Source organism: Glycine soja, chromosome 17 (assembly GCF_004193775.1).
Source record: "Glycine soja cultivar W05 chromosome 17, ASM419377v2, whole genome shotgun sequence".
Lineage (NCBI taxonomy): Eukaryota > Viridiplantae > Streptophyta > Magnoliopsida > Fabales > Fabaceae > Glycine > Glycine soja.
In genome coordinates this window covers 36,263,012-36,287,497 of record NC_041018.1, presented here as the reverse complement: position 1 = coordinate 36,287,497, position 24,486 = coordinate 36,263,012, and the positions used below count along the sequence as shown (strand labels likewise).

The window sequence follows — 24,486 nt, the reverse complement described above, 5'->3', positions numbered from 1 at the left end:
AACAACTAGTAAATTGGAGGTGATTTTTGGGTAGATGTGACTTGGAAAACATATACAAACACATACTTGGCTATCAGTATTACCACAGAATTTTGTAAAAGGAAAAAATGTGTCCCTTATATATATATTTCAAGTCTGTGTTCTAAATTTAAATATCTAACTTTGATTTTGTATGCACTTCAAACAGTTTGGGCGTCATGTGGAGAGAGAGAGCGTTATTGGTGATCCTGCTACTGCTTCTAGTCCAGCAAATTTGTGCTACCAAGAAGCAAGATCATGGTTGCCCCCTTTCTTCCTGCGGCAAAATCACCAACATAACTTACCCATTTCGATTAAAAGGCCAACCTAAAAGCTGCGGCGACAATAGGTATGAGCTAGCTTGTGAAAACAATGTTACTGTGTTACATTTGTACTCTGGAAAATATCATGTGCAGGCAATCAACTACAATAATTTCACTATCCGAGTGGTTGATCCAGGAGTCGATCAACAAACAAATTGCTCCTCCCTTCCTCGCTATTTCTTGTCTCGCTCCAATTTCACTGATACTTACAATTATAGATACAACATGGATCCATACCAAGCTGGTGAATATTCAGGTCGTCGTAATTTTTTTTATTTTTTTATCGGTAAAGATTAGTTGTTACTTTTCATTTATGATGAAATCCACGACTTTTTCATTCTCAATTCTTTCAATACTTAGGTCGTAGTAAATGGGACAGGCTTGCTTTCCAGCATATAGTGTATATGAATTGTAGCAATCCAGTGACTCAGAATGGTAACTATGTGGATACTGCATCATACGTCAACTGGGACTCCAAAGACAAGTACATATACGCTATTGCTGGTGACTTACAAGCAGAGGACTTCCAAGTTGGTTGTCACGTAAAGCTGGTTGCTCTGACATCTTGGTGGGGTTTGAATATAAACAATTATTCCTACGCTGCCATGCACACGGGGCTAGTCTATGGATTTGAGATTTCATGGATGCGCCTCATATGTGACCAGCACTGTCCAAGTAAACACGGCTGCGGCTACTGCTATTTCGACTCTGTCAGCCAGGAGCTTGATTATTGGAACGGGGATTCATTATGGAGTGAGTGAAACTTAACATAAAAAAGACTTTTTTATTCATAGTGCTCTGTGTTAATATGATTTTTTTTTTTAATATACGTGACCTTTTTGTTTTATGAGAATTAATGGTAAATAATATTTTTTATGGACCTAAAGGTTTAGCTTTAATAATCTAAACTTTTGGCCGACCTCTTTTAATTGCATACACTCGTACATTATATGTGGTAAACGAATTAGCAACTTCTACTGTATTATGAATTTCTTGTGATCATCACTTGCAAAATTTAAAATATAATTTGGTGTATTTTTATTTTTTGTATTTAAAAAAAATAAAATAATCCTTATAATATATGTTTGTTTTATTTTAATTTTTAAGATACTTTTAAATAGTGAAAAAAATATGATCTAAAATGTATTAAAAACTACAAACAAAACAAACATAATTTATCTTTAAAATATTTGCCCCTTTAACATGCCCATTATTACTGTACTCATTTGCTTTATTATTTTTATACTTTACCTATGTATTACCTACCAAAAAAACTATTTCAACAATATTTATAAGAATTCGTGCATTAAATAAAACATTTACTATTTTGTCCTTTTTAAAAGGAAAAAAAATTATTATTTTTAAATAAGAAAAGGCTGTTAAACTTGTCAATGGCTATAACCTTTATGAAATTATGCGTATGGTCATCTTTGTCTAGTTGTTGAGATCAACAGGATTCTAAAATTGATATTTTCCTTTATTTTTAGGTGATATAGGTGATATACTGGCTAGACCAGAAGGTAAGCATTTTATCATCTATACCTTTGCTTTAATTATGTACATAATGAAAAGAATTAGTTTTGATGCTTTATCACACGACCTTATTCAATAATATCCTCCACCTTAAATATACATATATGTATGTGGAAATGTATTTAATATATATATATATATATATATATATATATATATATATATATATATATATATATATATATATAATCTTTAATAAACATAAAACAATAAATTAGTCCCTAAAATTGGCATAATTATTTATTTTGATTCCTTTGTAAAAAAAAAGTAAATTTAGTTTTTAATTTTGACAACCAGTAGCCAATTTGGTCTTAAATGCACTTTAATGTTAAAGGAAAAATTTACTTATACATAGCAACGTCAACAACCAAATTGATTAATATTTGTTTAAGATAGAAATTAAATATGTGCAAAAAAACTAGAAATTAAATCTGCTTTATGTTTTTGTAACTATCTAAATGGATGTGCATAGTATAAATTTTATGAACCAAATTGTTTTTTTTTTTCAAGTCAAATTGATCTTTTAATTTAACAAATACTTTATTCCATTTTACATTAACGGTGTAATCAAATGATTCTTTACCATGATCTTTGTTCACGCAAGTACAATTTTCTTGCAGCTATTCTCCAAATTTTCATTATGTTATGGGCATGGAAAATTTTGTTGACAGTGCCACTGTTTATTGTGATTTTGACGTGTAAATGGAGAAAAAGACATATGTCAATGTTTGAAAGTATTGAAAATTATCTAGAACAAAATAACTTGATGCCTATTAGATATTCATACAAGGAAGTTAAGAAGATGGCGGGAGGTTTTAAAGACAAGTTGGGTGAAGGAGGATATGGCTCTGTGTTCAAGGGAAAATTGCGTAGCGGGTCTTGTGTGGCAATAAAGATGTTAGGTAAATCAGAAGGAAATGGCCAAGATTTTATTAGTGAAGTTGCAACCATTGGAAGAACATATCATCAAAATATAGTACAACTAATTGGATTTTGTGTTCATGGGTCAAAACGTGCTCTTGTCTATGAATTCATGCCCAATGGATCTCTTGATAAATTTCTTTTTTCCAAAGATGAAAGTATACATTTAAGCTATGATAGAATATATAATATATCAATTGGAGTGGCTCGTGGAATTGCTTATCTCCACTATGGGTGTGAGATGCAGATTTTGCACTTTGATATCAAGCCCCACAACATTCTACTAGATGAAAACTTCACCCCAAAGGTCTCTGACTTTGGATTGGCAAAATTATATCCAATAGATAATAGCATTGTCCCAAGGACAGCAGCAAGAGGAACAATTGGATATATGGCTCCAGAATTGTTTTATAATAATATTGGGGGAATATCCCATAAGGCTGATGTTTATAGCTATGGAATGCTTTTGATGGAGATGGCAAGCAAGAGGAAAAATCTAAATCCCCATGCAGAGCGTTCAAGTCAACTTTTCTTTCCCTTTTGGATTTATAATCATATTGGAGATGAGGAAGATATAGAAATGGAAGATGTCACAGAGGAGGAAAAGAAAATGATAAAGAAAATGATCATAGTTGCACTTTGGTGTATACAATTGAAACCAAATGACCGTCCCTCAATGAACAAAGTAGTCGAAATGCTTGAAGGAGACATTGAAAACTTAGAAATACCTCCAAAGCCAACTCTGTATCCAAGTGAAACGATCACATAAGATTCAAAAATCAAGTCTAATGAGACAATATCGAGTTATTTCATAAGTTCTTATTATTCTATATAAATTAATCCCTTGGCAAAGTACACTATTTTGACAATACACGATAAACATTTATTTGCTTCTCATTATTGTTTTGAACACTTGTCCATTCATAATAGTTCACTTATTTTATCATTTTCTATTATTTTACATCTCAAATGTTTAAAAATGAGTTATCAATTTTTTTTCTAAGTTTCCAAATATGGAATCATGGTAGAACTCACTTTACTTGAATATGTATGGTGATATTCACAAATTTTACAGTAAGATTATATTTCACAACTGGAGAAGTGAGATTCTATATTGGTTTACAACCGTCGTCATAAGAAACATCGTAAAAAGGGAAAACTTATTCTACGACGGTCGTGAACAACCGTCTTAGAATGGTTAGCATTCTACATCGACCGTCTCAGAACCGGTGTAGAATGCATTACATTCTAAGACTGTCTTTGACACATGACCGTCTTATAATGATTAGCATTTTACATCGGTCGTTTCAGAACTAACGTAGAATGCTTTTATTTTTTTTTTTTTGGTTCGAGCTACTTTTTTTTTTATTTACAAAATTGAAAGTTAGGTTCTTCAAATACCTACAATAAACACGTGAGAATATGAAATTAATTAAATTTTATGCAATGAAAGATAACAATATACATATATATATATATATATACACATATATATACACCACCTTTCGTTGGTGTACCTTCAAACTATATACATATATACATTAATTGATGAGTCCTCAATTGAACAATTTATAATCCTGAGCTTGAAAGATGTAAGTGCTTATTATACTCACCAATCAATCCAAAAAACTTGCTTCCTCTCAAACATTTAAGTTAAAAGACAAGGATGTTTGTTATGTGCAGTCTATCTATCTAAGTAGTCCAGCTTAAAAAAGTCGTAAATAAAGTATTACCTCCTCCCCCAAAACATCCACAACTGAAAAATGTAAATACAGATTAATTTTCCTCAATTTATAAATCTACATCTATATCCAAATTTGCCTGTATCTCAGTTCTCACCTACCAGCCACATTTACATCTACATTAATACCAAGAATTAAAAAAACAACCATTTCAAGTTCATATTCACACATGCACGGATTAAAAACTTTATTTAACATACTGAATATTAAAAATTAGTAGACTTATTCCCATGAGGATGGAAATCATGGAATAGTTTTAAACCTTAGACAGATGCACAAATTTACAATTGGTTTCCAGAGTATCAGCATCACATTCAATCACGTGGTAAGAAGCAAAGTTTTCACAAAGTATTGATTCATATCAAAATTTATGGGGTTTGGTCCCCAACTTCACATAATCTAGTATTCCTAAAACAACAATATAGTAATAAACACTAACAATTTAATTATGTGTCCTCATCATAATTAATGAATAAAATTAATTTTAAGCAACAATTAATTTTAATGAATAAAATTATAGATCTGACCTTGGCCTGCAAGTCATTACCTGCAGAATGCAGAAAAGATTCATGAAAAGATCTGACCTTGCGCAGGAAGCTGTAAACTAACTATCAATGAATAAAATTAATTTTAAGCAACAATTCAAGATTAATTTAAACTTCAATCTTAGTACAGGAAGCTGTAAACTAACTATTTCTACCAACAATCATAATTTAGTAACTTTAAAGTAACCCAATACTTCACCCTATCTCCAAATTCCTTAAAACAAAGTTCCGCGTAGTCTTGAAAATCATTTCTGAAAATTAATCATAGATTATGACATTAAATGTATAAAAGAGTCAATTTTTTTAATTACATTTAAATCTAATACGAAAAATAAGGAAAATGAAAAAAAATTATCATTTTTAACACATGTGGTGATTAATTTGTATATAAAAACTTCGTACCCCATTGCCCAGAGGCTCTTCGCTATGCGAAGGTATGGGGGAGGGATATTGTACGCAGCCTTACCCTTGCATAAGCAAAGAGGCTGTTTCCGGATTCGAACCCATGACCAACAAGTCACCAAGGCACAACTTTACCGCTGCACCAGGGCTCGCTATATACCATTCCAAAATCTTTGTCTAAAATGTTAGCTATAATTCAGATAGAAAAATAAATTTTGTATAACTCACATAATGCGTGGATTTAAGAAGCCACCGTATTCATCTTGCAAAGCTTGGGGAAGATCCCAATGAAAAAGGGTCACAAATGGTTGTAAGCCTGTGATGTTGAACTTAGTCAATTACCATTATTTTCAACTACCCAAAGAAAATGTTACATGCAAACTTCAATTAAAAAAAAAATATATAGTAAAAGAAATAATTAATGCCAAATACAATAAGACTCTTGAAGCATAATTAAGGAATGAAACTATAAAGCTTTAATCACCATCCATGTATGAATTAAAAAAAATCTATAAAACACATTAAATAACCTGCAAAGTATAGTTCTTTGTTGGTGAAATGAACCGGAAGCAAAACCTCAAATCTGATTGGTCAGTATCTACTTTAATTGTTGATGTAAGCAAGTTCACAGTGTGATGAGCAATAGATTTCTCATCATGTACTCCACCATGATGATGAAAAGACAGCCATCGACTTAAAAGTCCAGAAGCAAGCTCAGAGCTATTCCTCTGGCCAGGATGTTGACTACTAGACCCCTACACATGATAAATAACCACAAAAAATGTCTTTTTATAAATGTTTGCCGATTAATCACCCTCAATGTATCACTTGATAAATGTTTTTTATAAATGGCATGCACTTCCAGAAACCAAAAAATGAATGTGTAAAGACAAAGCTGATTCCAAACCTGGTTAATATATGGCTCCATTTGGTGCAACAATTCATACCCCTACAAGTGAAGTAAATTTAAGATGAGCGAGTTGAGACGAAGAATGTGGAAAAGAATAATTTAAGCAATATGTCTACCTGTTTGAAGTAACCAAGAGGTGCAATTTGCATGGCAGAGATAATCCAGAACTAAAAACATTCGAAAAGAAAAAGACATGGTACTTAAAGAATAATTAAAAAAGCTATATATAAACTGCAATTTGCATGGCAGAGATGCTTTCACGAAAACGAGGATAAGAGATATTATGTGAAGTAATGTCCATATGTCCCCCTGTATTCGGGCTTGGGTTTATCTTACTTAGGTGTTATTTTATGTACACTATTAGATTGTCTCCATCATTATGGGATTGTGTCTCTAATCCAAAATTCTGGGAGACATTTAATGATTTTGTTCAGACTTAAAATTAAGCGTTTGGATATCTAAAAAAATTTCCATTTGCCCAGATATGCGATGCAATCAAGCCTAAATCTCTGTTCTTTGTCTCTGGTAGAAACTAGATCAGAAACTAGAACGGAATGAGTTTTTTATTGAATGAATCCCTAATGGTTAATCTGCACCAGTGTGGTATAAGAATTCAGAATGAATGAGGGCAAAATCTACGAGAATGACCTCCCCAGGAAAAAGAGAGCGGAGTTTCTCCCACCCAAAACTAATCCTCACCAACTAACTCCCTTCCCTTTTCATCTTCTGCAGTTCTAAAAAATCCTTCAAATATGATAGTAAAATTAACAAAAGTTAAAAAGATAAAGCATATGAAAAAAGCAATGCTTTTCAAGATAGATGAGGCAACGAAAATTGACATCAGACCACAGGTGTTTAAAATTAAAACAAATGAAGTGAAGGCTTATATTACTAAAACACTACAATAAAAGTGGACTAAGAGCAGTAGCTCGATTCACACCAAGTCTCAAACCTCCTTCATAATGATAATAATAAAAAATAAAATATAAATAATATGTAGTTCACAAACGATACCAAATATTTGGACACTATATGCCTTAACATTGGAAATATTACTAGCTCATTACCAGAAGATCATTTTGTGTTTTAAGATAAGCTAAATCAGAAAGTTGAAGCCTCTCTTTTACTTTTTATGGACTTGGTTCAAAGAGGTCTTAAAATTATAAGCTGGTAGAAATTATAACAGACAGTAAATGCAGCCTTCCTAGTGCATACTATAGAGAAACAGAAATCTATGTTAAAAATAATTCAATGGGGGAAAATAGCAAGAATAATCTGAATTGATACCTCAATCTTTTTCCTCAAATCATCATTTCCTTTCAGGAGGGAGTGCACTGGAATGAAGGCTGAAAGAAATATAATCCGTCCTAATTCCAACACTAGAATCCTATAGAGTCAAATAGGACACATCACATGGCCAGGACATTAACATGAAAAGCATAAAAGAGGGACTAATAGGCCAAACACAAACATTACATTTGAAGTCACAAAATTTAAAAATTCATGATTTATACATGAAATTCTTTTTTCAAAAGGATTTGCTTTGATTTTGAAATCTTTGTGATTTTAGTTGAGTACATGCAGAAATCTGCTCAAATTTGATTTGATTTAAGTTTTAACTATTTAAATTGACAACATTGTTCTCATTATAGAGAAATCATATTATTTGAAGGGTAAAAGAGGAAAATTAGCAAGATAACACGAATTCGATTCATTTTTAATGAATTCCAAACATGGGGATCGGTTTCTAAATCAAATTGGTTCTATTTTTTAATGATTACATAGAATATGGGAATTGCACAGAATTATATATACCTCTAATAGAAATGTTATTTCATCCAAATCCAAGTCCTCACCAAACACGCAGTCAAGTTTTACTCCAAGAAACCAAAGCAGAAAATCCATATCAATATATCAAAGTAGTAAAAAAAATACACATATACAATTGCTTATTTCAAAACACAGATTGGTGTCTAATTTAGGAAATGAGTACAATGCATATTTTGTGATAGAACATGATAAGCATAATATATTTTAGTGGATCTGTGTACCAAAATGAACACCCCATGAAGTATACAACTCATAAATTGATCTTAAAAAGGCTTTTCCAACTTTTGTTTTTGCATTTATAGCCACGAAACCATTAGTCATCCATTTATAGCCATGAAAACATAGTTTGAAATTGAAATTTGACAGTTCAATTTTTTATGTTTACAACTCAAGTATCCCTTTGATAAAATAGAGTGGTTTGATTAACACGCCAAATTCTATCATAACAAAATACAATATCAAAGCATTCAAATGACCAAAATTTTTATTCCAGAACCAATAAATAACATGCAAATGAATAAACTCCAAATACATAGCACATGGTAATATATTTTACCAAACTCAAATCATAAATAATTCCAATTTAGATAGACATAAATTGATGACAAGGTATTTGTGGGGGTTTAGGTTAAGAAAGGAGGTAGCGACGAGGGTTTGGGTCTGTGGTGGTGATAACAAGGTTGGCATGGGGAGTTTGGGTTTGCAAGGATTGATTCTAATTTGAATCGATGTTAAAACTGATGTAAAAATATATTTTTTTATATCAATTTATAAATAGCTAATATTATGAAGTTGCTTTGAATTTTAAGAATGCACCGTGTCATTTACTACAAAGATTTTCAAACAACTAATGTTTACCTCGACGTAAAATGTGTTTCATGTAATCGTGATTAAACGCCATTTATATATAAAAGAGTAACATTGATTAACCACAATTTATATAAATATATTAAAATTAGTTTTGATTTTAATTTGTATAGATGAATAAAATTAATAAACCACAATTTGATATAAGGCGCACTTAATTGCACTTTTTGCCTTAACCTTTTTAATTTTTGGTGAATTTTACCCCAACAAATATAGATGACTAAATTTTACCCTCAATATTTAAGAAACTTATAAATTTTATTTCTTGTCATTTATCCATTGATAAACATAAAAATTAGAAGTAAAATATGTCAAATTAATTTGTTAAGAGTAAAATTCATCAAAAATAAAAAATTTAATGATAAAAAATATAATTGAATCTTTATATATATATATATATATATATATATATATATATATATATATATATTATAGAAATTTTATCACAAGTCTATTCACTACTAAAAAATAACTTTTTTATGATGCGTATTCTAAGACGGTCATACGTAACCGCCTTAGAATGTCACGTGGTGGCAGTTCTGTAATTAAGAAGAATAATTTTTTTTATGACACACATTCTAAGACGATTTTATGGAACCACCTTAGAATGTACTAGGCGAACGTAATCCACAACGGGTTTATATAGAAAGACGTTGTTGTTTTTATTCCCCTAATTACATAATCCACTATCGTGTGTACTTTGAAACCCTATCCTCCTCTGAAATCCGATCCCTTTCATTTCTCCCTCCACTCTCTAGCGCTTCCTTTGACTCTTGCCTTGGCCACCCGCTCACGGCCGCACAAGAGCATCACCGACTTCCGCGACGAGCTCCACCAGTTCATCAAACGCCTCTTGCGCTCCAACCAAAACAACACCTGTGATTCTTGCGGAGGCTTCAGATTCATAGTGTGCGATGAGTGCAACGGAAGCCACAAAGTCATTATATGACTTGAGTCCTATTGTATCTTCTTAAAGGTTTCGGTCTGAGTTTTATAAATAAAAAACAAGAATACAAAAATTAATCATCAAAATCAATGACACTGGGTGGTTCCTTTGAAATTATTTTGTCTGGTGTGGTTGGTGATGCGGCCAAATTGGGTCAAAACTGTTCCCACCATGAAGAAAGTGGAGCTAAAGTTGGAGACTTAAAGCCTTAAAGCATGCACAAGAGCAAGCAGCTCGAGAAGGACGAAGATTCAATGAGGTTTCTATGCTTGCTTTTCAGATATTCCTTGTTCCTGTCTGTGATCCTGTAATAAATTTGTTGTTTACTATATGGATATGTTCAGGTTGTGGAAGAAAGGTGGAGTTCTCTTGGTGAGTTGAGGGTGTCAGGGTCTTGGGGAAAGCAAAAGAGCCAACAAGTGGTAGATGAGGGTGCCAGGGTCTTGGGGAAAGCTTTAGGCATGATTTTGGGGAAAGCTATATTAATGAAATCTAAGGGTTCATTTGCATGTTCAGAATTTATGTTAAGCAAATCTAATGGTAAGATCCGCCTTATTACACATATTTCTTTTTCTAAAATATTTGATTATTCCCACTGACAAGAATTCCTTGTTAAGGGAAAGTATTTGGTGGTTAGTGATGTGAATTTGAGAGCCTCCAGTGTTCAAAAGTCAAAATTTGGGCCTTAAGGATCTTGTTGTTTGCAGAGTTGGACAGACAGGGTCTGAAAAAGGTGAGATTGGATGAAAGACACCGTCTGATTCTAGCGTTAAATGTTTAATTTGATAATTAATTCATGTTTACACTTGATTGCATTTTAATTGACCTTATAGTTATATTCTTGGGTTGAAATCTGATTGCTCAATTTTATATAGGATCATTGGACCAGATATTTGTCGTCTTTTACGACTAACTGTTGTATAGAAAAGTTTTATAAAATTTATTTCTTTTCCCCAATTTATGGTTCTTTTTGTAGGTTTGTACATATTTTTAGCTTAGTTTAGTTTTTATGCAGTATATATACCCTTCAATGAGCATTAATGAGTTTTCAACTTCAGTTTCAGGTGAAAATAGATGAAGAAATAGAAGGCTGCTACAGTTGGTGTCTCGCTAAGCGAGGCATATGCGCTTAGCGAGCAACATCCGCTAAGCAAGGCATCAGCTCGCTTAGTGAGTCAAGAGAATCTTGAAGAGAATCTGCAACGCATGCACGCGCTCAGTGCACCATCAGCTCGCCTAACGAGTAGTTTGTCTCTTCTGGCACTTAGCGTGCCTGGCTCGCTAAGCCAAAAGTCACTTACTCGCACTTAGAGCGAGAATGGCGCTAAGTGAGCCTTCGAGGTCAGAAAGCCCTTTAAAGTTGAAGTTGGCGTAAAAAGAATGTGTGCTTAGAGGAGAGTCTTTAGTCTGGGAGAACAATTGTGCATTATGTGAAAGAGGCAAGGGAGCACCAAAACCCCCAGCTTTCAAGAGGATCTTAGGTTTTAGGGTAATTTGTAGGTTCCTAGAGGTGGAGGAGACATCCCCACCGCTGTGTAATCTATATTTTGCTTTCTAAAACCGCTATTGTAGCTGAAAGGTGGTACCTTACCATGGAAGGCTAAAGCTTTTGTTGGGTAATTCTACTGAGTCTTGATGTAAATATTCTTTCATATCTATTTGATGTTGTTTTGTTGTGTTCACTGTTTCTATCTGCATTTAATTCTTGCATGCTTTTGGACTGATCAACCATTTGTGTGTAAATTTACGATTTTTAGCATTGGAAAATGTTTTTAATCCTTAGAACTGGATAGAGCAGGGTTAGATAACTGGATTGCTAGACATAGAGTGCAGGGTTTTAGTTTTTATTATGCTTTGACCTTAATGTTGTTCGGTTAGGCTAAGTTCGATGAGGGATCCGAGAACGAAGTTTAATTAGAATTAGCCCATTCATGAGAGACATCGATGTTTGGGATAATCGTCCTCAGCATAGAACACAAGAACAACATTGAATAGAGAAAAACCCTTAATTGCATCAAGTAATTCAGTTGGAGGACCCAACATTTTAATCATCTGTTTTCTCTCCCTTTGTGATAGCTTAGTTTGTAGTTAATTTAGAATTACGAAATATACATTTTGCTTATTTCTATTTAATGGCTTTATACAATGTTTACTTGCTGTGAACACATCACTGAATGAAACAAGTTTCCTGAGGTTGATACTCGATTTCTTACCATTTTATATTACTTGATCAACTCGGTACACTTGCCAATAAGATTTCACAGTTATAAAGTGAGCGAACAAGTTTTTGGTGCCGTTGCCGGGGAACTTCTTTTCATTTGGGAAGTTTAGTTCAGTTCGTACGCATTGATTCTTTATTCTTTGATTTATTGTCTTTGTGAATAGTTAGTTTAGTTCAGTTTGTAGCCAGAGGTTCAAGCACATAACATTACTTATCCCCATTCTTTGATACAGCTAATACATGGAAATTTATTTCATGGCCTACCTAATGAAGACCCATATGCACACCTAGCAACCTACATTGAGATTAGCAATACAATCAAGATTGTCGGTGTGCCGGAGGGTGTAGTTAGGCTGAGTTTGTTTTCATTTTCACTGTCTGGAGAAGCCATGAGATGGCTACACTCATTCAAGGGTAATAGTTTGAAGACTTGGGATGAAGTTGTTGAAAAATTTATGAAGAAATATTTTCTTGAGTCGAAAATAGTAGAAGGAAAAGTTGCCATCTCTTCTTTTCACCAATTTCCAGACTAGTCCTTGAGTGAAGCTCTAGAAAGATTTCATAGCTTGCTGCGGAAAACTCCGACTCATGAATTCTCAGAGCCGATTCAGCTTAATATCTTTATTGATGGGTTAAGGCCGCAGTCAAAGAAGTTGCTTGATGCTTCTACTGGGGGAAAAATTAATTTGAAGACCCCAAAAGAGGCCATGGAATTGACTGAAAATATGGCTGCAAGTGATCACACTATCTTGCGTGATCAGACTCATATTCCCACCAAAAGAAGTTTATTGGAGCTTTCATCCCAGGATGCACTGTTGGCACAGAACAAGTTGCTTTCCAAGAAGCTTGAGACTTTAACTAAAACATTAAGTAAGTTGCCAAATCAATTTCATGTTCATCAACCTTCACATTCTACTGTTTTGCAGGTTGGAGGTTGCAGCATTTATGATGGAGCTCATTAGTCTGGATGCTGTATTCCCATAGATGACACAGCTCAAGAGGTAAATTACATGGAGAATCAGCCCAGACCCAATTTCAATGCAGGTGAATATTCAGGTTTTCAACATGGTCAGAATTATAACCAACAACAAGGACAATGGAGGTCTCACCCAGGAAATCAATTTAACAAGGACCAGGGTGGGCCATCTAATAGGCCTCAACAACAAGGGCCTAGCCTTTATGAAAGGATGACCAAGCTGGAGGAGACCCTTGCTCAGTTTATGCAGGTTTCTATGTCAAATCATAAGAGCACGGAGTCGGCTATCAAAAACTTGAAATCCAGGTGGGATAGCTGGCCAAACAGTTGGCAGACAAGTCTTCTAGAACTTTTAGGAGGAACAATTAATAGGTCTTCCTCCTTACTTTCCAACATTTGTGTTGGGCTGTGACCAAAATCCATATAGAAGTTTATTTTGTTATTTTTCTGTTTTGTCCTCTGCTTATATAAGGTAAGGATGCCCTGTATTTTACATAGAGGATAAGCTTCCACTTGTATATTATTGCAAACATAATAAAAGCTTTCTGTTTTTCCCTCCCATGGATGTAGCCTTACTCAAGGTGAACCACGTAAATCTGTTTGTGTGTTCTTTCTCTCATCTCTTTCTCTTTCAATTTTTTTACAACATCGTGTGTGTGACATAACTTTCTTCTGCATCTGTTGTTGTTGTTTTTGCTTGTTCTTCATCACTTCCACAACAATCTGGAATCAAGAGCTCAAGTTGCGATCAAGGGAATTCAAGATTCTCGTCTGAATATAAAGATCAAGCTGTGGGAGTCTTGTTTCTGGTTCTTTCGCTGCTTCTTTGTGATCAAGAACATTCAAGAAATCATGTCCAACACAATCAGGATTGAGAAATTCAATGAAAAGAACAGCTTCAATATGTGGCGCATCAAGATGCATGCTTTGTTGAAGGAACAACATGTTTGGGCTCCTGTTGCTTCTGCATCTGTGAAGAAAGAAGTGGCTTCTGAATCAAAAGAAAAGGCCTCTATTTCAAAGACTGAAGAATTTGCAGAACAAGAAGAAAAGGCTCACTCACTAATCTTGCTTTCCTTGTCTGATGAAGTTTTATATGAAGTTGCAAATGAAGAAACTGCAAGTGGCTTATGGCTCAAGTTGGAAAAGCTGTATATGACTAAGTCAATATGCAACAAGCTCTTCTTGAAGAGGCGTCTATTTGGTTTACACATGAAAGAAGATACATCTCTTTAAGATCATCTTGATGAATTGACTTCTATTTTGATGGAATTAAGAGATATAGATGTTAAGATAGAGGATGAAGATGCTGCCATGATTCTGTTAGCCTCTCTACCACCATCATATGAGAGCTTTGTCAATTCTCTTAGTGTTGGTAAGGAATGTGTCACCATGGAGGAGGTGAAATCCAGCTTATACTCAAGGGAACTTCGATCTAAAGCACCTGGAAATTCTGAAGAATCAAATGGATTTGGTCTTGTTGTCTCTAACTCTAACAAGAACATCAAGAAAAAGGTGTTTAAAGGAAAGAAGAAGACTCATGTCAATCCAAAGGATATTTGTAACTACTGCAAGGAGCCAGGTCATTTGAAGAAAGATTGTCCCAAGAAAAAGGGCAAACCATCTGCTGTTGTTGCCAAGGAAGGTTCCACATTTGAAGATGAGCTTGTTCTCTCAGCTGCTGATCATTACCAACATTATGAAAATAAGTGGATATTAGACTCTAGTTGTTCCTTTCATATGTGTCCTAACAAAACCTGGTTTGACACCTATGAAGAGAAATCGGGTGGAAATGTCTTCATGGGAAATGATGTCTCATGCAAGACAGTTGGAATTGGCACAATAAAAAACAAGATGCATGATGGAATTATCCAAACGCTCACTGAAGTTAAGCATGTTCCAGAGCTGAAGAAGAATCTAATCTCCATAGGTATTATGGATGGAAAAGGGTTCAAATGCAGCAGTGAAAATGGGGTCATGAAAATTTAGAAAAGACAGTTGGAATTGGCACAATAAAAAACAAGATGCATGATGGAATTATCCAAACGCTCACTGAAGTTAAGCATGTTCCAGAGCTGAAGAAGAATCTAATCTCCATAGGTATTATGGATGGAAAAGGGTTCAAATGCAGCAGTGAAAATGGGGTCATGAAAATTTAGAAAGGCTCTACGATGGTGATAAAGGGTATAAAAAGGGGTAATCTCTATATACTTCAAGGTACAACATGTGTTGAGGATGGTCTAGTTGCTATTGCATCAAGATCCAATAAGAGCATACCTGACTTAACTCAATTGTGGCACATGAGGCTAGGACATATGAGTGAAAAAGGTATGATGATACTTCAAAAGCAGCAGCTGTTGGGAAATCAGAAACTGGATGAACTTAAATTTTCTGAGCATTGTGTTTTCGGCAAGCAACATAGGATTAAATTTCCTAAAGCAATTCACACCAGCAAAGGAACTTTTGATTACATTCATGCTGACTGTTGGGGGCCTGCAAGAGTACCTTCTCTAGGTGGTGGAAGGTATTTTCTATTCATAATTGATGACTACTCAAGAATGACATGGATCTACATCATGAGTCAGAAGAGTCAAGCTTTCAAATGCTTCGAAGAATGGAAGGCACTGATTGAAAAACAAACTGAAAGGAAAGTTAAAAGACTCAGAACTGATAATGGCTTGGAGTTTTGCTCAACGAAATTTAACAAATTCTGCAGAGATGAAAGGATTGCTAGACAGCTTACTGTTAGGAACACTCCTCAGCAAAATGGAGTTGCTGAAAGAATGAACAGAGCACTCCTGGAAAGAACAAGATGTCTATTGTCCAATGCTGGTCTCAATAGAAGTTTTTAGGGAGAAGCTATCAATACAGCTTGCTTTCTAGTCAATAGAACACCCTCTACTGCTATAGGACTTAAAACTCCTATTGAAATCTGGAATGGCAAAACAGCAAACTACTCAAATCTAAGAGTATTTGGCTGCAATGCCTATTATCATGTCAATGAAGGAAAGTTGGTACCTAGATCAAGAAAGAGTCTGTTCATGGGTTATGGTGATGGGGTGAAAGGCTATAGGATCTGGTCACCATCTGAAAGGAAAGTTCTTCTCAGCAGAGATGTAATTTTTGATGAATCACACCTGTTTCATCCCAAGCTTGAGGTTCCAATTGCTGGAACACAAAGATGCCACTCTCCTCAAGAAAAGGATGTAGAATTTACAGCCAAAGACTCAGAAAAAGGGGGTCATTTCGAAACATCTCCTGTGGTTCTTCAAGAAGGTGAGAAATTAGAAGATTTTAGTGCAAATGAGTCTCATTTAGCTGCTGAACCTGATCCTCCACAGCTCAATTCTAGAATCAATCAGAGACCAAAAAGGGTCACTAAACCTCTTGAAAGATATGGTTTTGAAGACATGGCTGCCTATGCATTACATGCAGCTGAAGAAATAGATTCAAATGAACCAGACACTTACCAAGAAGATATCAATCATCCTGAAGCTGAAAATTGGTTGTTAGCTATGAAAGAGGAAATGGAATCTTTATATAATAATCAAACCTGGAAACTTGTTGAACTACCTAAAGGAAGACATGTGGTAGGTTGCAAATGGATATTCAAGAGGAAACCTGGTCTTTCAGAAAAGGAAGGGATAAGATACAAGGCTAGGTTAGTTGCCAAGGGATTCAGCCAGAAAGAAGGAGTAGATTTCAACGAAATCTTTTCACCTGTGGTCAGACATACATCTATCAGGGTTTTGCTTGCTATTGTGGCAAACCAAGATCTGGAACTTGAACAACTTGATGTCAAGACTGTTTTTCTCCATGGAAGATTGGATGAAAATATTCTAATGAAACAGCCTGAAGGATTTGAAGTTCAAGGAAAAGAAAGGTATGTTTGTCAATTACAGAGGTCCTTGTATGGTTTGAAACAATCTCCAAGGCAATGGTACATGAGGTTTGACAACTTTATCACCAGCCAAGGATTCAAGAGAAGTCTCTATGATTTCTGTGTTTATCACAACAAGGTGGAGGATGGATCAATGATCTATCTTCTACTCTATGTAGATGACATGCTTATTGCAGCAAAAAACATGTGTGATATACAAAATCTAAAGATCCTCCTGAGTGGTGAATTTGATATGAAAGATCTAGGGGCTGCAAATAAAATCTTAGGAATGGAGATCTATATGGACAAAACTCAGAAAAGGCTATTTTTGTCTCAAAAGGATTACATTTAGAAGATACTTGTGAGGTTTGGAATGGCTGATTCTAAACCTATTAGTACTCCCCATTCAGAAAAAGAGAAGCTGTTAGCTATGATAAAGGTTCAAGCTCAGGCTGATCAGGACTATATGTCAAAGGTTCCATACTCAAGTGCCATTGGCAGTTTCATGTATGCCATGGTCTGCACCAGACCTGACCTTGCTTATGCTGTTAGCATGGTTAATAGGTTCTTAAACCAACCTCAGAAGGAACATTGGAAGGCTGTGAAGAAAATTTTCAGATATCTTAAAGGGACTTCAGATGTAGGTTTGATCTATGGATCTCACCCAGATTGCTGCCTCACTGGCTATTCTGATGCAGATTTTGCTGCTGATCTTGTCAAGAAAAGGTCATTAACAGGGTATGCTTACACCCTTGGTGGCTGCTTGGTGAGTTGGAAGGCAACACTTCAACCTTCTATTTCCCTCTCAACTACTGAGGTTGAATATATGGCTTTTACTGAAGCTGCAAAGGAAGGAATTTGGCTGAGAGGTTTGATAAATTATCTCGGAATTAATCAAGAATATGCTAACATCTATTGTGATAGCCTTAGTGCTATATGCTTGGCCAAGGATCAGGTTCATCATGATAGAACCAAGCATATAGATGTTAGATATCACTTCATTAGGTCAGAGAGAAGAATCAAAGTTCATAAGATTAGCACTCTGCACAATCCTGCTGATATGTTCACAAAGCTAGTTCCAAAGAGCAAGTTTGATCACTGCTTAAGCTTGCTCAATGTAGATTGTTGGGGTTAAAATCATGTGTGTTTGGAGGGTGCAGCTTGTGTTTTATATGGATGTTGGTTCAAGGTGGTGAATTGTTGGGCTGTGACCAAAATCCATATGGAAGTTTATTTTGTTATTTTTCTGTTTTGTCCTTTGTTTATATAAGGCAAGGATGCCCTGTATTTTACATAGAGGATAAGCTTCCACTTGTATAATGCAACCATAACAAAAGCTTTCTGTTTTTCCCTCCTGTGGATGTAGCCTTACTCAAGGTGAACCACGTAAATATGCTTGTGTGTTCTTTCTCTCATCTCTTTCTCTTTCAATTTTGTTGCAACATTGTGTGTGACATAACTTTCTGCTGCATCTGCTGCTGCTATTCTTGTTTGTTCTTCATCACTTCCACAACAATTTGTATGACAGATTTTATGGATGGACAATTCAATGGCTGCCACTGAATGCACCAAAGTCCAACAATTGCTAGTTTCTATGCAATTTTAACGTCACCATCATCCTCAACATGGATATGCACATCTCCATGAACTAGGTCATGCATCCAATCTGGATACAACACATGGAAATCTTGTGGAGAAGACATGTCTAACAATATTCTGTAACTATAAATATCAGACTTATAAGACACATTCCCAAAGTTTCTCGAGAAAACTTCAGGTGCAATGTATCCGAAGGTTCCTCTAGCTGCTGTCATGGACACCAAACTAGGATTCTTGGAACACAATTTTGCTAAGCCAAAATCAGAAATTTTTAGAGTGAAGTTGTCATCAAGTAACACATTGTGAGGATTGATGTCAAAGTGAATAATGGGATGGTTACAACCTTGGTGAAGATACTCAATCCCTTTAGCTATACCAAGAGCAATGTTCTGCAGCTTCTCCCAGCCAAGGAAATCCTGCTTATCATCTGGTGGAAATATGATGCTTTGTAGCGAACCATTTGGAAATAAATTGTAGGCCAGAGCACGATGGATTCCTTTAGCACAATAGCCAAGCAAACGAACCACATTGATGTGGTGGATTTTGCCCATAATTTCCAATTCATTGATGAACTCTTTCCCTTCTTCCCTCTGTATTATTGAGGATCTTCACAGCCACCAGAATCTCAATTGAAAATTTTCCTCTTAATACAACCCCATGAGCTCCTTCCCCTAACTTCTCTTTAAAACCACCTGTGATTCTTTTCACATCAGCATTAGTAAATCTTGCAGGCTTTTCTGCCCTGTATTCCTCTAAGAACTTCTTCACCCTTGCTTGGTCCTCTTCTTTCTGTCTAAAATGGTATATGATCTTAAAAATGGCAATAACTACGAACCCCAAAAGAATCGAACCTACAATAACAATAGGAGACTTGATTAAAAAAGAAAAAAAATGGCAAAAAGACTAAGTGAAGTTGTGTGAAGGAGTTTGATCTAACATGTAGTAGAGTAAATAAAAAGATTTGGGAACACGAATAGTTTTTTGTTTGTCCATACAGTCGAAACATTCAATGTCACCTTTGTTGTTCTTCCATTTACATTTCTTTCCTTTTGCTTTGCACTTACTAGAATTTGCTTCCAACCATCTCAAATCCAACGAATTTCGCTGCATCCCGTAAACCAAAACTGGTGTAACGATGTCAAACATTTTGGTACAAGATGTTAGGTCCAATCTGAGCACACTGTCGTCAAGATCAGAAACATAAATTGGACAGGAGATCATATCTTGTGAGTCTAACAGTGACTGTTCAGAGTTTCTCAAGTATTGATGCTCAAATGAAGAACAGTTGTAGAAGCTCAACTTACTATTGTAGAGTTTGTGCACTTCCTATTGTAACTAACACAGGCTTTCAACACTTGTTGGACGTCACTTATATATTGTATAAAATTAAAACGTGTAAGTGATTAAGTCCATTGGATGTGAATAAAACAACTCAGTTTATATATACTGGTTTTCATAATAGGTGAAAGCTAGTTAATTAACAACACTCGAACGTTGAATATAACTCATTAATAAAACAATTTTTCACTTGTGGTTGGACGCGCACTAATAAGAGTTTTAGAATGAGAAATAATACCAAGTGTGCTCGTTATGTAGTAGCTCCTATTCACCTGACCACACGATAAATCCCTAACAACAATAGTCATGGGTTTGGATTGGTAAGGGTGACAAGGTCGTGGTAGGGGATTTGGTATCATGGTGGCGACGAGGTCTTTGTGGGGGTTCAGGTTAATAAAGGAGGTAGCGACGATGGTTTGGATCTGTGGTGGTGACAACAAGGTTGTCATAGGGAGTTTGGGTTTGTAAGGGTGGTAGTGATAGGGGTTTGGGTGCATGATGGTAGCAACGCGGTGGCGGGGTGGGGTCGTGGTGGCAGTGATGTGGTTGGTAGGTTTGGGTTCATGGTGACAATGAGGTCATTGACAACAAAGTTAAGAGAGAAACTAGAGATTTTGAGATTTTGTGAGGCTAGAGCAAAAAGGAGTTCAAATTAATAATACGAAAAATGATTCGACATTGATTCTGATTTGAACAGATGTTACAACTGATATAAAAAGATATTTTTTATATTGATTTATAAATAGCTAATGTTATGAAGTTGCATTGAATTTTAAGAATGCACAACACCATTTACCACAAATTTTCAAACAACTAATGTTTACATCGACATAAAATGTGTTTCATGTAATCGTGATTAAACGCCATTTGATAGATAATAATAATAATAACAATAACAACAACAACAACAACAACAACAACAACAATAATAATAATAATAATAATAATAATAATAATAATAGTAAATATATAGTTTTTATTAAAATCTTTAATATTTTAACAATATTTTAAAAAATTCAAACACATGTATTATTTTCCATTTAAAAATTTTAATGTCCACATTTTTATGGAAAAATTAATTTACATATAAATGAGTAACATTGATTAACCACAATTTATATAAATATATGTTAAAATTAGTTTTGATTTTAATTTATATAAATAAATAAAATTAATAAACCACAATTTGATATAAGGCGCACTTAATTGCACTTTTTGCCTTAACCTTTTTAATTTTTGGTGAATTTTAGCCCAACAAATTAAAATGATTATATTTTACCCTTAATTTTTAAGAAACTTATAAATTTTATTTCTTGTCATTTATCCATTGATAAACATAAAAATTAGAAGTAAAATATGTCAAATTAATTTGTTAAGAGTAAAATTCATCAAAAATAGAAAATTTAATAATAAAAAATATAATTAAATCTTTATATATATATATATATATATATATTATAGAAATTTAATTATTGATTATCACAAGTCTATTTATTAGTCTTCGAGTTCAGCTTTTTCTATTGTTTATTTCGCAAACGTAGCAATTCAGATAATTACTAGTTGGTTCATAGAATGTACTCATCAAAAGTCCACCACACATCTAGACTTGTGGAAAAGAGAAGTCTTCCATTAATATCCGTGTTGATATATAGTAAGTTTTATTCAAGCAATACATTCTAATGATTTTGACAGGGTTGCCTTATATAATCACATGATATGCAGCGACTTTGACTAGTCAAAGTCATTGTGTAATTCATATAATTAGTATTTACAAAATTGAAAATAATAATTATTCCAACTTTAATATTATTGGATTTTTTTATCGATCAGTCAGAACATAATTAATATTGTTGGATTACATGTATAAGGTGAAAATTTATTACCAGTGTGAAAAATATTTTGATTTTTTTATCCATAAATATTAATTATTAATATTATTAGATTTTTGTTAGTTGGAAAATTTGAATCCAATTTCTCTCTCTTTCTCTTCTTTCTTTCCCACCAGATTAAATTTATATCTCTTATTTTAATTTCTTTGTGTTACATGGGCACGGGAGAGGAAAAGATGGTTACGTTAACATACACAGAGTTGTATCAAATGAACTTTGAGATCCTCAGCAAATTATAGTGACTTAACTTACCAATGAGCTTTTTTTATGGATTTATTATTTCAATTTTTCTTCTGTTATTTATTTTTGTTATTAATTATCTTCATATATTTCATGCAAAAATCTTGCACGTATCTTGAAACAAACTTTAGTTATTATCACAGGTACTATTCATTAGTCTTTGCTAAAGGACAATGTAAAATAGAAGCAGTTCCGCTCACTAATTAAAGTCTATGCCGTGAAGATTAATACAGGTTTAAATTTCAATGACAAGGTTGTCTTGTATATATGTCCAATCTAAGTGTCACTCTCACTGTCATGCATTATTGTTTTGGGGAAGACAATGTTCGTGGACCTGATCCTTGTTAGTGTTAATTGAAATTGAACAGGTCATATATAGCTAATTTTTTGCGTATTAATTTAACTATTTATTATTTCTATTTTTCAGTTATTTATTTTTGTATCAAATTATCTACATATATTCCATGCATAAGTCATGCATGTATTTTTATCAAAAAGGTATATAAGTCATGCATGAGTTGGTGTAATTAAACTTCTCAAATCTAAGTTCGATTCTAACATACAAATAAATAGAGTGTTCAACATATTACTTAAAACAAACTTTAGTTCTTGTCAAAGGTACTATTCACTAGTCTTTGACTGACTTTTTCTGTAGTATTGTGTGTAAAAGGTAAATGAACAATTAATTATAAGCAATCTCACTCACTATACCCATAATCCTTCCTCACTTTTGGACTTGTGGACTAGAAAAACTCAATAATTAAAGTCTGTGCCGTCAACCTTATTAATGCATCCATGTTTAAATTTCGAAGAATTTGTCAAGATTTTCTTGTATGTATGTGTCCAAAATATAATGCTACTCTCACTCGTCTCTCACTGCCATTATTGTTTGGAGAGACCCGTGGACCTTGACCTTGACCTTGACCTTGGAGTTAAATGAAATTGAACAAATCATAAAGCTAATTCTTGATAGAGTTAAACCCGAGTTGTATCAAATGAGCTATGAGATTCTCAACTAATTATTATTAGAAATAAATAATTAACTAATATATATATATATATATATATATATATATATAGACAGAAAGTATTTAATATAAAAAATCTTTAGCATAATATGTAGTTTCAACATTATTTTTTTTACTAGCAAAACAAAGAGTATATATTTATATAAAATGAATGGGTATAAGCTATAACCCGAATCTTAAAAGTTTCAACATTAATGTTTTCATTAAAATATAAATTTCTATAATTAGATTTTTTTATGAAATTTATGTTTTATATTCATTTCAGTGGCTTATTGTTTTTTAGAGTTGAAAATCAACGCTATAATTTGAAGAATTCATTTTAAAAATATAAAAAAAGACAAGAAAATAAGCAAGAGAAAGACTAGGTGAGAGATAAAAATGTTAATAGAGAATACGTAAAATAAATGGTATAAATAATTTTATAAAAAAAAAGAGTCTTCGAGGAGTATTGGATATTATATTTGGTAATTAATGTGCAAAATCTGCGATCAAACTAGAGCTGTGCATGAAGTTCATTCCTTGCATATTCAAAACTCATGGTGACCGCGCGCGTGCGTCCACTTAATGAAATGAACAAGAGAGGATCCTAAAGCTTTGTATTCTTGATAAAAAATACTTCCTTTATTGTTGATTAATATTCTTAATTCACTCTTCAAATAACATAATATTGACTAAGAGGAGTGGTATAATTTTCTTTCTTATGTGCGAATTTTCTTACAAATTTTGGTTTCCAAGTAATACGGACATCAATAATCAATTTCCTGCCATTTGCAGCAAATTGCTTTGTAGAAAAGTCGAAGTTTAGGAAATTTTCAGTAGATTTTCACACGAAAATATCCTCAAGCAATTTTCTTTGTAGAAATTTTATTTCAAAAATTCTCAACTAGCTAGGTTTCCTGCAGGTTTCAAATCCTCAAATAGTTCTGCATGTAATTTTCAGGTGAATCTAAAATCCACAAGTAATTTTCCAGCAGATTATAAATCCCATATAATTTTCCTATAGATTTTAAATTCGCAAGTAATTTTCTTGTGAATTTAAAATATCCGCATCAATTTAATTTTTATTTTATTTTATAAATATTAATGCATGATTATGAGTTTTTAATATTAATATCCTTCAGAATTTGTTTAGGAAAGAAACAAATTTGATTAAAAAGTCTAGCCCTTGTTAAGAATAAATTTGGTAAACTCTTGTGTATTGTTTGATTTAAACATTTTCATATCTTGGTTTTTTATAACTCAATTTTATTTACAGACATGCTGAAAGCACAAATGAAA

At 33.6% G+C, this 24,486-nt stretch overlaps 1 protein-coding gene, 1 long non-coding RNA gene and 1 pseudogene across 4 annotated transcripts; 1 reads left to right on the top strand and 2 right to left on the bottom strand.

The window, feature by feature from the left end:
• Window positions 1-99: 99 nt before the first annotated feature.
• Window positions 100-3,692, top strand: LOC114391793 (rust resistance kinase Lr10-like). 3 transcript variants are annotated; one of them, XM_028352768.1, is made up of 5 exons: window positions 226-367; window positions 478-597; window positions 702-1,094; window positions 1,829-1,861; window positions 2,495-3,692. In XM_028352768.1, the coding sequence occupies exons 2-5, from the start codon at window positions 567-569 to the stop codon at window positions 3,562-3,564; spliced, it is 1,527 nt and encodes a 508-aa protein (XP_028208569.1). In that variant the 5' UTR covers window positions 226-367; window positions 478-566; the 3' UTR covers window positions 3,565-3,692. The 3 variants fall into 3 exon arrangements, with proteins under 3 accessions (XP_028208567.1, XP_028208568.1, XP_028208569.1); XM_028352766.1 differs by having other exon boundaries at window positions 100-597; XM_028352767.1 differs by lacking the exon at window positions 1,829-1,861 and having other exon boundaries at window positions 100-597.
• Window positions 3,693-4,356: 664 nt separating this feature from the next.
• LOC114391799 lies at window positions 4,357-6,264 on the bottom strand. Its single transcript, XR_003662176.1, has 3 exons — window positions 6,015-6,264; window positions 5,713-5,800; window positions 4,357-5,333 (listed from the first exon to the last, which is right to left on the bottom strand). It is a non-coding gene; the product is annotated as an uncharacterized LOC114391799 (long non-coding RNA).
• A 12,371-nt stretch (window positions 6,265-18,635) lies between these two features.
• LOC114391712 lies at window positions 18,636-20,548 on the bottom strand (annotated as a pseudogene).
• Between the last annotated feature and the right edge of the window lie 3,938 nt (window positions 20,549-24,486).

Bases quoted from the DNA above. Each gene is read 5' to 3' on its own strand.
- LOC114391793 (XM_028352766.1), top strand. From the start codon at position 198: ATGTGGAGAGAGAGAGCGTTATTGGTGATCCTGCTACTGCTTCTAGTC. The intron at 598-701 runs GTCGTCGTAATT...TTCAATACTTAG, and splicing joins CCAAGCTGGTGAATATTCAG to GTCGTAGTAAATGGGACAGG. The intron at 1,862-2,494 runs GTAAGCATTTTA...ATTTTCTTGCAG, and splicing joins TATACTGGCTAGACCAGAAG to CTATTCTCCAAATTTTCATT.